Source organism: Molossus molossus, unplaced genomic scaffold (assembly GCF_014108415.1).
Source record: "Molossus molossus isolate mMolMol1 unplaced genomic scaffold, mMolMol1.p scaffold_m16_p_3, whole genome shotgun sequence".
NCBI classification, from domain to species: Eukaryota; Metazoa; Chordata; class Mammalia; order Chiroptera; family Molossidae; genus Molossus; species Molossus molossus.
Window position 1 is genome coordinate 103974206 of NW_023425366.1, and position 16442 is coordinate 103990647.

General features: G+C 49.7%; 1 protein-coding gene across 2 annotated transcripts in view; it reads right to left on the reverse strand.

Moving 5' to 3' along the window:
* Positions 1–387: 387 nt before the first annotated feature.
* Positions 388–16442, reverse strand: part of CALN1 (calneuron 1) — a 458038-nt gene continuing 441983 nt past the window's right edge. The window contains exons 5-6 of one of the 2 annotated variants that reach the window (XM_036280518.1): positions 14137–14293; positions 388–755 (exon numbers count right to left, since the gene is read on the reverse strand). In XM_036280518.1, coding sequence (XP_036136411.1) covers positions 628–755; positions 14137–14293 — 285 coding nt within the window. In that variant the 3' untranslated portion in view covers positions 388–627. The remainder of the gene's footprint in view (positions 756–14136; positions 14294–16442) is intronic. The other variant, XM_036280516.1, reaches the window with a different exon arrangement.

A 16442-nucleotide genomic window follows, 5' to 3' on the forward strand; every position in this document is an offset into this window, starting at 1 on the left:
ACCGAGAACTCCCCAACTCTGCCAACGAGAGTCCTGTAGAAAAGGCCGTAGGAACGGAAGCGTGGGAGCAGCTGCAGGCTGCCAGGTCCTGCGCCCCACCCGACGGTTTTCCCCCCACACCTCGGGGGGCTCCTCAAGGTGGAGGAAGAAAGCCAGGGCCAGATGGAGAGCCCTCTCTTCTGCAGCGACCCCGAAGTCATCCCTTGGGTTGCCCTCGGGGGTCTCCCGCTGCCCCCTGGGTTGAAAGAATGGGGTGTGGAGGTGACTTCGTGTTCACACCTCTCCCTGGCGCTCTTACCCCGTTGGCCTGGGTGGCCATGGAATCCCGAGATGAAAATGAAGTTTCTCTTCGGAGTTCCAGCAGGTGGGTGAAGCAATCATCCGGAACTCCTGGCTATTTATTGCATTAGGAAACAAAACCATTAAAGCATTTAAGACAGCCCTTTTGTGTCCCTGCCAAGGAGATGAAGGGGACTTGCAACACCGGTTGCACTGCAACCTTGGGTTCTTCACTGAACTGAGCCGCGTCTGCATCATCCAAATCTGCTTTTGAGGAGGAACAGTCTGCCGCAGGGCAGGCGCATGCGCAGTGAGCTGGGACCGCAGCAGCGTGGTGGCGGGAGGCAGCTACTCCATGCCGCTCCGCAGGATCTGGTTGGCGGCAATCAGCATGACGCTTATGATGAAGGCCATGGCGAAGGCGCAGATGAGGCTCTTCCGCACACACGTCTGTCTGTTCTGTTTCTGGGAATGCACTGGAGGTGGGGGAGGGGGAGGGGAAAGAAGAGAGACACGACACTGTGAGACAGGCTGCACCTCTTCCTCGACCAGCTCAGAGCCCAGTGCACAGGATGCAGACCGGTCACATCCAGTCCACGGGCATTTCTGGGGCTGCTCCCCCAGGAGACTGAACGGCACGTCCTCTGGCTAATGGTATAAGTGATGAGGCTGCCATAACAAAGACCATGACAAATGTGATGTTCAGAGTAAGGTACAAGCTTCCAGATGTCATAGAGTTACAGTGACTTTCCGAGTGAGGGAACAGGGACCCTTTCAGAGTGAGTTGCGCAACGGGCACCATCCAGGCGCTGCTCTGTCCGTCTCTGCGGAAAGCCCGCCGCCAGACTGAGGCCGCTGACGTCAGGTAGAGTGGGGTCCCTACATTTTTTTTCTATTAATTTATTTTTGTTACAGATGATTCTCCTTTTTCCCTCATTGACACCCTCCTCCCCATCCCCCACCCCATCTCCCACCCCATCCCCAGCCTTGTTGTCTTTGTCCATTGGTTACGCATACATGCATATAAGTTCTGTGGTTTATCTCTTCCCTCCCTCCACCCCCCTCTTCTGAGGTTTGTCAGTCTGTACCCTACTTCTATGTCCCTGTGTCTATTTTGTTCATCAGTTTGTTTTGTTCGTTGTATTCTACAAATAAGTGAGATCATGTGATATTTGTCTTTCTCTGTTTGTCTTGTTTCACTTAGCATAATACTCTCCAGGCCCCTCCATGTCGTCTCAAAGGATAAAAGATCTTTCTTTCTTACAGCTGCATAGTACTCCATTGTGTACATGTACCACAGCTTTTTTATCCACTCATCTACTGGACACTGGGCTCTTTCGAGATCTTAGTTATTGTAAATAGTGCTGCTATGAACATGGGGGTACATATATTCTTTCTGATTGGTGTTTCAGGCTTCTTAGGGTATATTCCTAGAAGTGGGATCACTGGGTCAAATGGCAGTTCAATTTTTTAATTTTTTGAGGAAACCATATTGATTTCCATAGTGGCTGCACCTGTCTGCATTCCCACCAGCAGTGTACTAGAGTCCCCTTTTCTCCACACCCTCGCCAGCACTTGTTGTTTGATGATTTTTTGATGGCAGCCACTCTGGCAGGTGTGAGGTGACACCTCATTGTTGTTATCATTTGTCCCTCTGATAATTAGTGACGTTGAGCATTTTTTCATAATGTCTCTTGGCCATTGAGGTCCCTACATTTCCATACTGGGCTGGAAGCAACTTACCTTTTCCAGAATTGCTCTCGGGTGGCTACCGGTCCAGATGGCTCTAACATCCTGGCATTATTTCAGCTGTGCCCACCAGTGATTCTAGAGAGGGGTCCCTAGGCAAGTGCATCTGCATCACACTGAGCTTACTAAAAATGCAGATTTTCAGGAGGGGCCTTACTCCAAGCCTTCTGAATCAGAGACTCTGGAGGCGGGGCCAGGGATGGAGGTGTAACTGGGTGATCCCGGTGTGTGCTGCTGTCTGAGAAGTGGGGACCGCATGCACTGTGGACAAGACCAGTGTGAATCAGGGAGGCACAAAACCTTCTCGGACTTTCCGGAGGCAGAGGAGTCTGGCCTGAGGTCCTGGTGTACTCGTCATCCATTTGTTGGGCCAGGTCTTGAACCACCATTTTCATAAGGCCCGTGAGACACCATTAGTGGGTTGCAATCACAAGGCATTAATTAGCAGGCTACTCATATGGACCAGAAACAGAGAAATGGGAATAACAAGAAAACTTTTGGCAACATTTGCTGAGAAAGAACAAGTCTCTTCCAGGCGTTGCTTCCCAGGCCAGATTTCTTTCTCTTTCTCCTTTCTGTCCACACCTCCTCCCCTCCTGGCCCCAGTCCTGCGGTGAGCTTTGCACACAGTCTACCACTTAGTTTATGAAAGAAATCTGTGCCCTGGAGGCACTGGACCAGCAGCATCAACACCATCTGGGAGTGAGATGTAAATGCAGATTCTTAGGCCCCACTGTAGAATTACTGAATCAAAATCCCTGGGGGTGGAGGCCAGGAATGTGTGTGTTGAATAAACTCTCCAGGTGATTAGGGAATCCCCAGAGGTTTTGATTCAGTATGTCTGGGTACAGCCCAAACCTCTGAGTTTGAGTTGCTGGTGTGTGTGTGTGTGCATGCGTGCGTGTGTGCGTGTGTGTGTGTGTGTGTGACATTGGGGTGGGGGTATTAGGGGAGATAGTTCTCTATATTCAGATGTCAACAAACCCAGTGTCAGCGCAGAAGAACATTTTCAGATTCCCTTCCATTTCAAAAAGGGGCCCTTCTGCTAGACACACCTTTAAAGAGCCTTTAAAAATGTTCAGTTTTAAGTACCTCTCCCCCATGACATCCAGGGGCTCCTCCAGATCCCTGAAAATAACAGGGACGTAGCAGCAGTCTGGTGATGTCCAAAGGCAAAAAGAACCCTCCCTGAGAGAAGGACCCTCAGAGGGTGGTCAAGGGTCTCTAAAGTCACATACATCAGGGAGTTTCTCCAGCAAGACCCGCTTCACAGAGACCCAGCGCCAGGCGCGGCTCCCGGCGCCCTCGTCAATACTTGTTGGTTATTTCCGCCACCATCGCTTGTTTTCTTGAATTCTCGTTATCTTTTATCTTGTTATCTTTAATTCTTCTGGATCCACCAGGCTTCTGCTTCCTTGGGTGATTGAAAGTCTTTCTGGTTCAGTTCTGCATTTACCAATCATGTCTGGGTTTTAGAGTCCCCTAGGTGCTTAGCAGAAGGAAGGAAATTCTCTTGTGCAGAACGGCGCCTCCCCAGGGTGGGCCCACGTGAAGAGATGCCAGCCCTCGGGAAGGGAAAGGAGGTGGCGTTTGAGAAGGGAAGGACTGAAGCAGAAATAAAATGCGATGAGGAAGTAGCGTATCTAACACTTTCTGAGGACTGGCGAATTTATCCTGAGCAGCTCCTCAGCATGAAGATGCTTCTGCAGGCAGTCAGCTGCCTTTCTGTCCCGAGGCCTGGCGAGGGCTTAAGGAAAACAACAGGGGTGTGCACGGGCCGAGGGAGGGTTGTTGCTGAGGCCCTTCGTGACGGTCACTCGGAAAACAAGGTTGCAGGCAGCAGGAGGATCTCCCAGGACAGAGGCTGCACGTTTGATCTAAAAATCCTTAAGTAGCAGGAGGGGAGAGATGAGGAGGGATGAGAAGCCAGGAGACCTAGTAGTTTGTACGTGAGACCAAGCTGAGCTGAACCCACACCGGAGTCCTGCAAACAGAATGGAGCTCCCGGCTCATTCCCTGGTAGCTCTGAAGCAGGTTAGCCTTTGTCTGTAATTCAGACTCTGCCTTGATGGGAATCCTTCCATGTCCTGTTCCACCGTCAGCGTGGATTTGCAGCAGAGTGAGGAAGTGAGGACTTCAGAGCCAGACTCCAATGTGAACCATGATCATCTCACCCCCAGCTGTGTGACTTTCCAGGGCCTCGATTTCCTCACCTCTAAAATGGGGGTAATAAGTCCTACCTTGTGGTGAAGATTAATTGTGCCCATTGAATGTGAATTCCCCTTTGTACATTTCTTAGAAACTCCCCCCCGTGTGAGCCAGGTACACGTCACGTACTTTATACGTGTCATTGCAGAATCGCAGTGTGGCAGTCCTTCCTGAGCTGGGTGTGGGGTCACACTTAATAGGTGAGGGACCTGAAGCTCCAAGAAGTCCAAGGTCACTTGGCAAGTGGAGGAGGTGGGATCTGAGCCCAGGTCTAATTTAATATCCAGGTTCACAATGTCTGCACGAACTCTCTCTTCTGAATCTTTTTCTTGGCAGGACAAAGTTCTTTGTAATAGATACAAAGAAAATGCACTTTCAACACTTGGTGTGATTGGCAGCGTACCATCCGGCACTAATTAAAGTGTTCGTTGGTCATTTAAGGCCTGTCTTTGGCTAGCACACACTCGCTTTGCACTATAGTTCGTATATTTATTTACTCTCTCTGTCTGCACTTTGTTTCCCCAGTGAGTTGAGATGTGGTTTCTTCTAACTGCCACTGAGGAGCGGCCCTGGGCCTCCCGAGCCCGTTTCTCTCCCTGCAAAGGACCTAATGGTAACTGTTCTTCTTATCTCAAGAATTCTTTCCAAGATCAATGAGCTAATAAAACAAGTGAAAGCTATGTCCAACCTTGAATTACAAGAGAAAAGGTAAGGTTTCCTTCTCGCATCTCTGGAGGGCGAGGGAAAGGCCTGCTTGCTTTCCTCCCGTGCCCCCCAAAGCCTCCGGCACAGCGCCGAGGACACAGCAGAGGACCCCAGACCTTCGCTTTGGTCCCTTCCCTCACTAATTCATCCCTCACCACAGCTAACCTCACCTTCCTAAAGCAGCGCACGGTGCGCATGCAGCAGCACTCCTTGACCCTTCCTGCGAAGGCCCCCTTGCTGGGAGATGCATGCGTGTTCCCTCCAGCTCCTAAGCTCAGTGGGGAGGACCACAGATCACCTCCTGTCCCTTTCCCACCGCCCCTCCCCCAACAACCTCTGTCTCAGCCAAGCAGGTCTCTCTCTGGCTGTTCTTTACACGAGGCTCTGGTGCTGTTCACACCGGTCCCTCTGTGAAGAGGTGTCCCTGACGCTCCCTCTCATTGCTTCTGGGCCTAACCCAAACTTTACCGCCCCAGGAGGCTTCTCCTGAGCATCCTGCTCCCAAAGGGCCTGGTCTTTTAATTTATTTTAATGGTCTAGCTGTTAGTATTTTAGTTATTTTGAATTGAGATAGAATTCACATACCCTAACATTTGCCCTTTTAGAGTGAACCATTCAGTGGCATTTAGTACATTCACAAGGTTGTGACACCATTACCACGACCTAATCCCAAAACGTTTTCACCACCGTAAAAAGAAACCGCATCCACGTACAAGTCACCTCCCTCCCCCTTCTCCCCAGCCACTGGCAGTCACTAATCCACTCTCTGCCCCTACGGATTTCCTTATTTTCGGCATTGCATAGAGATGAACCACACAGTGGGTAGTCTCTTGTGACCAGCTTCTTTCACTTAGCACAATCTTTTCCTGGTTCCTCCACGCTGTAGCTCGTATCAGGACTTCATTTCTTTTTATGGCTGAATACTATTCCACTGAATGGATGTACCACTTTTGTTTATCCATTCACCACTTGATGGACATTCAAGTTGTTCCTACATATTTTTTACTATTATGGATAATGCTGCTATGAACATTCGTGTACACGATTTTGTGTGGACATATTTTCAGTTGTTTTGGGTCCTCATCTGGGTGTCAAATTGCTGGGTCATATGGTAACTCCATGTTTAACTTTTTAAAAAAATTATTTTATTTTATTGACTTTTACAGAAGAACAGAGAGGGAGAGAGAGAGAAACATCCATTGGCTGCCTACCACACTCCCCGTACAGAGGATTGAGCCTGCAACCCAGGCATGTGCCGTGACCGGGAATTGAACTGGTGACCCTTTGGTGCACAGGATGACACCCAGTCAGCTGAGCCACACCAGCCAGAACTGTATTTAACTTTTTGAGGAAATTCTTCCTTTTTGGACCTTGTGAACAGTGAAAATGGCAATGCTTCTAGAGACCTTTTCCACGTCCACCTTCCCTTCCAGGAATGGTACTTAACACAGAAGGAGCTCGAAAGGACGTGGGGATGAAATGTGAGTTGGGAGAGGTTGACACAGGAGGACATGGAAGTGGGGTTTCCAATTTTCTTGACGGCTTGTGAGCAAGCCCCAAACACAGACAGATTCCTGGCAGGGCCTTGGGTGTCTGAGCTCCAGGACTGGCTGCTCCTACCCATGTGCAAGGGCTCTTGGATTTTCTCCTGGAGATAGCAGACACAGATTTTGCCCCGACCAGCTGGTGACCCTGGATATAATGGGTCCTTAATCCCTCCGGCTTCAGTATGTGTTTGGAAAGGGGGCTGCATGTCTTCAGAGTCACTGGCTCCCAAATGAAAAAAGTCAGAATCATTACACTTCTGATTAATGGCCCCAACACAGACCCACATAAGTGACATTTCTGGCAGGGAATTGGGGGCTCAGGAATGTTGAAACCCAGAGCAGGTGATTCTCACAATACGCCAGAGCGCGGAGGTCTGGGAGCTATTCTCACTACTCTGTGATCCTTCCAGGACTAACACCTGCCGAGTCTATGAAACTGGTATTTCCATGGCCTGAAGTGGAACTAATTAAGAATTTTTGAGAGAATTTTTTTATCCTCACCCGAGGCCATTTTCCCATTTTTTTGTTCAGATAGAGTGGGAGAGAGAGAGGGGGGGAGGAAGAGAGAGAGAGAGAGAGAGAGAGAGAGAGAGAGAGAGAAACATCGACGTGAAAGGGACACATCGAGTGGCTGCCACCCGCACGACCAACCAGGGCCGGGGACAAACTGCAACCGAGGTACGTGCCCTTAGCGGGAACCGAACCCGGGTCTCTCTGGACCGCAGGCTGACGCTCTAACCGCTGAGCCAAACCGGCCAGGGCGAAAGAAGTTTTTCTGTGTATCAGTGATATCAGAAATGCCCAGGCACCCAAGTGAGACCTAAAGGTGGAGGTGGAGGACGCAGTCTCGAAGGGAACAGGAGTGAGGCTGGTGTGTCGTATGATGCTTTTGTCAAGAGGAAGACGGGCCAACTCTATCAGGGGATGGGAGCTGGTCCCTTCTCCACTACAAAATTATATTGGGTTTCTAGTGCCTAGCTTTGAGGGTCCCACTATGGACCCTTGCTGTAGTGGCCAGGCATTCTGGTCTTCCCAGAAGTCCCCCCCTCTTCTTGTAACAAAATGCATCTTTCTGTTTGGGGATCTGTACCTCTTCCCTAGAGGAACTCTTAGTCTAGGGCTTCGCCTTTCTCAGTGTCGCAAGCCTGGCTGACCAGGAAGAGCACCCCGAGCTCTTGGCTTGGTCCAGCAGTAGGCACAGGGGCCGAGCAGGTGTGATGGGAGCCCCTTCTCGGAATAGAGGTGAACCTTGAGAGAGGGAGAATCCTGTCACCGCAGGGAGAGACGCCGGCAGGGGGGAAAGAGGACAGAGAGGAGAGTAAGGGGGAGAGAAGGAGAGTGAGAAAGGGGAGAGAATGCTGCTTCAGCCACGGTTCATCCCTTTGACTTCTACCATTTGAGCCATGCTTTGTAGTTTAAGGGGATCTGGGTTGGGTTTCTAGAACTTGAAACTCAAAGAATGTTGACCAATACTCTTGGTAACGCCAGTGCAGACAAGGACTTGACTTTAAAAATGAACGTGTCACCCTGGCCGGTTTGGCTCAGCGGTTAGAGCGTCGGCCTGCGGTCCAGAGAGACCCGGGTTTGGTTCCCGCTAAGGGCACGTACCTCGGTTGCAGTTTGTCCCCGGCCCTGGTTGGGTTGTGTGGGTGGCAACCACTCGATGTGTCTCTCTCACATTGGTGTTTCTCTCTCTCTTCCTCCCTCTCTCCCTCTCACTCTATCTGAAGATAAATGCAAAAATGTTCTTGGGTAAGGATAAAAAAAAACCTTTTTTGGTCTGGAGTCCCAAATTTTTTTGAAAACTGTCTCCTGCCTCACGGCCTGCCATGGACCTCAGCCACACCTTAACCTCCTTCATCTGCCCAAGGAGAAGAGGTTTTATTTCAGGAAAGTCACAGCACCAGGAGAGCTGGGAGCAGATGGTGTAGGTGACATGTCATGCCCTTTTCATTTGGATGGGCATGATATGCCCAGTGTGCATGACCAGGTGATGAGCCAGATCTCTCCAGCCAGGTGTGCATTTGACACCCAGACAGGAACGTGGCGACTTCAGCAGGATGGCTGAGCTGGAGACCTTGAATTTGGCCATGAATTCTTTCTGACCTGCCACTGAGCCTGGAAAATTTGAATCTAGATATGACAGTTGTCCAATTTTTGCACTGTATAGATGATGAAAAGAAGGCTCGGAGAGTTTTAAAATAAGTTACCTGCCCGGCCAATGTGGCTCAGTGGTTGAGCATCAACCCACGCACCAAGAGACCACCGGTTCGGTGCCTGGTCAGGGCACATGCCCAGGTTGTGGGCCTGATCCCCAGTGGGGGGCATGCAGGAGGCGGCCAATTGATGTTCTCTCTCATTGACATTTCTCTCTCTCCCTCTCCCTTCCTCTCTCTCTAAAATCAATAAAGAAAAAATTTGTTTAATAAATAAAAGGAGTTACCCACAGTCACACAGCTGGTGTGCACAGGGCAGTAACCCGCACGTCTGCACAGGGGTCCTCTGGGGCCACCTGGCCTGTGTCACCTCCCTCGCCCTCATTTCTCTGTCCCTCATGCTGAGGTGCTGAGTGGTGCAGAACAGCCCTGCCGTCTTTCACAGAAACAACTTACTCCCCAGTAGATGATCCTTACCTCCCTCTCCCATGCATGTCCTCAGAACGCCTAGAAAACTCGGACAGCTGGTGCTCCGTGTGGGGACAACACTTGGGGTGTGTCTTGAAAGGGCTCACACACAGTTCTCGCTGCGCTTCTACTCACCTTGCAAACGTAAGGATTTCATTGACGATGGGATGGGAAACGAGGCAGGACGAGGCCGACAAAGTGCCATCCTGTAAGGGGCCCTGGAACGCCCACGCCCAGGAGGGGGCCCCAACAAGTGAAGAGGCCCGGGCAGGACTGTGTCAGGTAGACCTGGGTTCAAGTCCTTACTTGCTGTTTGACTTGGGACAAATTAGTCCGCTTTGCTGAGCCTCCGTTTCTTCATCTGTATCACAGGGGCCCAGGACTTGCCTCTCAGCCTGGGCTGATCGGTCGGTAGAAAGTGTTAATGAGTGATCAGCCTTGGGAGGCACGCTGCCCGGTTTCCTTCCAGCCCTTTCCTCCTGGACCGTGTCAACAGGGATCAGGCAGTAAACACTGGCAACAAGCCCTACCAAACTGAGTACATCGTTGAATTTGTCATAAGAACCCTCAATGAGGATCAATGACAGGCAAATCAATAATTCCACCACACGACCACTCAATTCCAGAGATGACAGTGACTCGAACCAAATAATAAAATACGAGTTTGTCTTTCGAGTTTACGCTCTCCAAAAACCAAAATGTCTGGGGATTACAAGTGGTTGAACGGAAGCAAAACAGCTCCAAACTCTCCTATGTAGCAGGATGGTGAACGGGCCTCTTGGGTGGTCACATAACCTTGTACCTCGCCCACTTTGGTGGGTACGAACCTATTTATTTCCTCCCAATAATTATAACACGAATGTTGCCAACTAACACCATCAAGTGTAAATTATCTTAATGAGGGAATTCAAAAACGATCTGAGGGATTGGGGTTTCCTGAAATTCCTACTTTGAGCCAAATATTCTCATTGGACTATATTTTCAAATAGACTACTAACTGTGGGTGGCCACGAGCCCCTGAAGTCAGTGGGTTAGATGACCTCAGGCCCGAAGCTCCCCGCACCGTGGGCGGCCCCCGTTCCAGCCTGACTCAGTGTGAGTGGCCTCCCTTCCGGAAACAGGTGTGAATGCAGAAAGGTCGCTTCTGAGCCCTGGAGTCAGACAATCCCGGTCCCTTCCCTGTCTTCATACGGGTTTCCGCAGATGACTTCTTTGGGGGCGCCAGGAAAATGGGTTCTGTGCACGACGTGAGCCCCAGTTCAGGGTTTCCTGAAGAAGCAGAGTGCTTTCCTCAGGTGAGCGTGGAATTTCTCCCCACTTCCTTGCCCACTCCTTAGGAGGGGATTGCAGAGCCCTGCCTGCCGTCCAGGTGAGGCCGACGGGGGTGTGGGGACAAGGGTGTGTGTGTTTGGTATTGTGTTGACCTAAGAATCAAACAAATAAAGAGCCCTGGCTGGTTTGGCTCAGTGGTTAGAGCGTTGGCCCACGGACCAAAGAGTTGCGGGTTCGATTCCAGTCAAGGGCACGTACCTTGGTTGTGGTTTGTCCTGGCCCTGGTTGGGGTTGTACGGGAAGCAACCAGTCAATGTGTCTCTCTCATGTCGATGTTTCTCTCTCTCTCCCTTACTCCCACTCTATCTGAAGATAATAGAAAAATATCCTTGGGTGAGGATTTTAAAAAAAGAAAACAAAATCAAGTCCAAATGAAAACTAAGGGGACAAATATCTCCCAAACTGTCCCATCAAGGACTCCACACCCTATGTGCTCTGGCCTATTTCTTTCTTTATTCTTCCATTTAAGTGGAAGGAATAATCAACATTTCCTGACTTAACGGACAGAATAGGAACACTTTTGTAAAAGTATCAGACACAAGATTTACACAAGTGAAAAGTATAATCACTGGCATACGACAGTGCTGACGGCATTTGGAACTCCCCCCGAGAATCCCTAACTGATTCCAGTGCACACAGGCCACCCACAGAGGCCTCTTCAAACCTTTCCCATACTCCCGAGTCTGTCCTTACTCCAGCTTCGCTGACCTCCAAGCCTCGGGATGTGGGCTTTATTTAAATCCCACCTTCCTTACCTTTTGGTTTTTGTTTGTCATTGATTCCTTCCTCTGACACTAAATTTCCAGGATTTGCAATGCCCGTGAATCACCAGCTCTGTAGGTGAGCTCATCAGCACGGACATATGCAAAGCTCCAAGGAGAGCGGGAGGAAGGGCCTGGGTGGGGAGCAGCAAGAGCCCAGGGGGCCTGACCGGGCCCTGGAGTCTGGGGGGAATATCCTACCTGCTTCCTTCCCTCTCTTTGGTCAGTGGGGTTATGAAGAAGATTCGATTTGAGGAGAAAACATGCCATCACTTGAAGGAAGAAACCACCCAATGCCTTCAGATTTAGATGCTGGATTTACTAAGACTGGGCTTGGTGGGAGCTGACAGGTGGGTGAGGGATTGGAGACGTTGGCGAGGGCGTGGCTGAAGGAGCTGGACGGGGCATGCTGACTGGGTACTGCAAGAAAGGACAGCAAGGAGTGACAGCTTACGGGAGAGCACGGCCCAAAGGGCTGGGAGGAGGGGGAGGAGATGTCGGACGCATGAGCCATGCAACGGTGCCATCACATTGTGCTGTAGGAGCAGGGAGATGTTCAAAATGCCAACAGGTCCCTGTTGTGGACAGTAGGTGCGCAAGAAAGATAGGAAGGAGGAAGTCAAGGTCAGCCACGGGGTCTCAGATGGGCGTGTTCAGCCCTGGGCACCAGGGTTCCTAGGGAACTTGGCTCCTGTGCATCATCTCTTCCTAACACCTTTGCCTACAGTACAATCAGAGAAGCCCTTTCCTGAGCATGGAGAGAAGGGCGTTCAGTGTACGCACCTGTGACTTCGACCATATCCGAGACTGAAAAAAATCTTTAAATGTAATACAAGCCAATGAGCTTGCTTTCGGGGCCAAATAGTGGTGACAAAAAAACAAAACAAGGAAAAACCAACTCTCTGTCATGAAAATATACAAAAGGGACTATGTAATCAAGGCCACAGAGGTCATTCCAAAAAGCAGGGTGCTAATTACAAAATAATGTTTCTTTCATTAAATGAGATCCTGAATTTTAAAGCATGTAGTACAGTACCTGGCACTTACCATTTACCTACCCCAGGTGATCTCTGTTGCCAATGTTGCGTGGATGAATCATTAAAGCGGACCCAGTAAGACTTCTATTTGAAAATCTTTTTGTCAGTCATTTATTTCACTAATATATGAACTTTTGAGTAAGAAAAAGACACGGCTTAAATTTCAGATTACTTCCCAGTGCAGTCTGACCTTTCTCAAATTACTAAGACTTGTGACATTTCTCTGAACAAAACAGAGATCCACAAACAGAGGCTCTCGTGGAAAATGAGATGCCCCAAAGTGCTCTTCCCTCCTCTGTTAAGAGTGGTTGCTGACAGTGGGGGTCTGGAGCCCCCAATGCTCCCACTGTCTGAGCACATAGTCTGTCGGCTAGGAAAGAGCTGAAATGGGAGTCCAGGCCTGCTGTACCCCCAAGTTTTAGTCTAACCCCTGCCCTCTGCACCCCCATTCACCCTCCCAATCTCCGTGCCTGCCTGATGTAAGTGGCGTTGGCTGTGACATGCTGCCCTGTGTGGTCTGTGTGGCTCCAACTCCAAATACGGTCCTAGAGGCTGTGGCCCAGGTCGCAAGAAAGGAGATAAGGCAGCTTCTGGACCACAGCTGGGTTCCACTGGCTGTCCACAGCACTTCTGAAAATTTTAAATTTGAACACCTTTACCAGGGGCATTGCTCAGGGTTGTCCCAGTCCTGACCATGCCCTATTTCCCTGGCTGGAGTTCGTTTGTCACCTTGGAGTATCAGCTGTCTCCTGCCTCCTCTTGTCATGCCATCTAACTCCCGCGCTGACCCTGCGGCGCAGCCCAGACAGGGCTGACGGGAGCCCAGGTCTGAATGAGTCGCCGGGGGCCTGGGCCAGCTCAGCCCCGAGCAGCCTCCCTGCCGTGGCCCGGCCGGCTCTAAGGTGGCAGCTCCAAGCCATTGTGACCATGTGACAGCTCACCGGTTGTATACATTGACGTGTATATATCAACAATTGCATACCTTACAGTCTGCAGATGTTAACTTCTGACTGTGTTCAGGATAAAAAGAATAGGAAAATATAGTGTGACCTCTTTAAGAAACTGCAGCATTGACTGAGTTAAGAAGTGCCTGTTAGTCTGCAATGCTGCTTTAGTGTGATTTTTAAAATTCCATACATCAGAGCTGTTTACTAACGCAGCTCTGATTTCCAACGTTGGAAGGAGGGGTTCGGTCATTTAGCTTCCCTGGAATCTTCCTCTGATTGGGGGATGATGTAGGCTGTGTTTTGTTTTGTTTTCTTTCACGAGTCTAAGAAAAGTGGGCTCTCAGGGGTCTCTTTTTTTGACCCCAGGGGAACCTATTTTTCTGGAACTACTTGTGAAGCTCATGCGAGTCTCGCATGAATAGGGCTGTTTTTGGCCAGTGCATTCAGGGAGCAGAGCACAGAGGTAATCCATTCCGAAGGACCCTGTGGAGCAGGTGTAATTATCTTGATGTTCACAGATGAGGAAACACACTCAGAGAAGGTACACCCCTTGCCCAAGTCACGTGGTTAGCCACGGGACCTGCTCCGGGTGCACTGACAGTCAAAACAGACTCCCCCCACACCCCGTGCAGTTCACTAAGGAAAGGCAGGCACCGTAAAGCCACACATCCAGTCACAGTCCTGAGAGAGTCAGGGGAGGAAGGACAGGGCCAATGGAGCTTTTGCAAAAATGCAGTTTGGGGGAAATATAGGAAAAAAAAACCAAAAGCAAAGGAAAGAAACCAATTGCATCTTTGCCAAAAGGATCTGTTAACCTCAGTCCTGGATTCTTGGCTTCGGCACAAGACCATTCCAGCCCGAGGGACAGGAAAGGCACCTTCCACACTCAGGACGTGAAGGCGTTGGCCTGTCCCAGACCAGGAAGAGAGCGGGAGCGGGTTACCTACCGCCTTCGAACTCCGTCTGGCAGTTCCCCGAAGTGTCGTTCAGGCTCTCCTCCTCGTTGATGATGATGTTCTCGATGTCCTTCATTGTCAAGTGGTCCCGGAAGGCGTGGTAGAGGATGTGCTTCAGCTCTTCCAGAGTTATCCTTTGCATGTCGAACTGTGGAGACAGAGAGGGGTCAGGGGGTCTCAGGCCAGTGGGAGTGAGAACTCTGCTTGGGGCACACGCCTCAAGCCCTAAAGCTTTTATGGAAACTTGTCCCAGCTTTTCAGGACATCAGATGAGCAGTTTTCCTCATGCTCAGCCCCAAGCATACTGTGAACTTGCAAGAACTTACTGGAAGGCAGTGAGTGTAACATGTCCCCCTCCATGGAGGCTCTTGGAGAAAAATATGCCACCTGCTAGTTGGCTTTCCTGCTCATCCAGCCATCTGCTGTCACCCCCTTGTACGTTCGGGAGTTGTGTCACACTGCAGACAATGCATATGTCTCTAAAAATTTTATGATCTCCCCAGAAGCCAGCAATTCCCATCTCGCGGTAAGTATGTATCTCGTTCTAACAAGATGAAATGCGAATTCAAAGCCGTGTTTATGAGGAAGAGCAGCTGAAGGGGAGGGCGCCTTCCCAGCGACGTCCTTCCCCTCCTGGTGACAGCCCTCTGCTTCCTCGCTGGTCCCATTAGGCTCCGTCAGGTCACTTCCTCAGCCAGTGAAGCGTGAGGTCACGGTGCCCCTCCAGGTGAACGCCCCGCGAGCCTTGCGTGGTCCTAACGCCCGTGCTTCCCTCCGCCAGGGGAGCAGCCTGCCCTGTACAGCGCTGTCCCCGCCGTCTGGGTCTCGGACGGAGCCTTCGACTGGACGGGGCACACGTGGTCGTGAGCCTGGGCGCAGCGAGAAGGCTGGGAAGCCCATCGTGAGCCCGATGGACTCCGCAGGTACCCTCCTGCCACAGTCAGAGAGGGGGAGGGACGAAATCATAGAGACTCAGAACACGGGTCACCATTTCCTAAAAGACCCGTAGAAGGACGGGGTGCCTGGGAACCTAAGCAGCTGAGACTTCGCAGACCTTCAGGAGACAGGTGAAAAGAACTGGGCGGGGCCTGCGAGAAGGGCGGGGCGAATGCAGATCACAGAAATCTATAGTTTTCCTTTTCCCGGGCTATCTGGGTCATATGCCAGGAAGCTACTATTTTAACAAAATTAGAGTAGAATTTCATGTCAGCATAGATTTGTCTATCACAAGTTTAAAAGAAGTCACTGTGAAACAATATGGACATAATGAGGATGGGTTATCTCTTCCATAATTAGCATAATTAGCAGTCTGTTTAGCTTGTTAATTTTTCTTGAGTCCGTTTTGGAATTTAGTGTTGTTTTTTTTTTTCAGAAAACCAGTCAAAAGATTTTCATTGTTATTAGCATGTAACAACTATGCACACCATAATAGTACCATAATTTTAAATTTCTCTCAATGCTTCTAATGTTCCATTTTGTATGTATAATCCTATTTGTTTTTCTTTCCTCTAGGTTTTCTTTTTATTGTTTTATTCTGTTTTTAGTGAATGCTGTTTAAAGAATGCAGCCCATACAGCTCTTATTTTTAGGAATCTAAGGAGTTTTCCATTATGGTGGAATCTCTGTAGAGTCAATTACACAAATATATTTATCTTTATCAATTATCTTTATCAATTATGTAGCCCTATAATTATAATCTGTATCTTCTATAACCTTATTTTTGGGGGATGACTTCATTTGTCAAAGATCATAAGCAACATAATGAAGTCTGTGAAGAAAACTGTATGCAGTCTTCACATTTTTAAATGTCTTAATATTTTAAAAACACTTTTAAAATTATAGCCCTGATATTTTAAAATTGTTTTCATTAAAAAATTAATTTTAAAGATACATTGAAATGGCTATTTTTTAGTGCCAAAGACTGATTTCCTAATTCAAGAAATAGTTATGGACGACTCCATGCCAGATACTGAGACAGGGGTACGGAGGTGAGCGAGACAGAGACAGAGGTCCTACTCTCAAAAGACAAGCCAGTTGGCACGGTGAATCCAGAGGGTACACTGTGTGGCCAGCGGAGCACAGGGTGGCTTGAGGACCCCTGGGGAAGGGGGGGCCCTAGAAGGGTTCCTTGAAAACAGGCAACCTGAGGCTTACAGGAAAAGGAACTTGCCAGGTGCGTGGGGTGGGGACGAGGAGAGGTGGGGGAAGGGAGGGAGGAGGCCGTCAGGAGAGGAACACCGTACCAAGGCCTGGGGTGTGAGCCCCCAGCAGGTTGAGTTCTGAGGACTGAGAGCAGT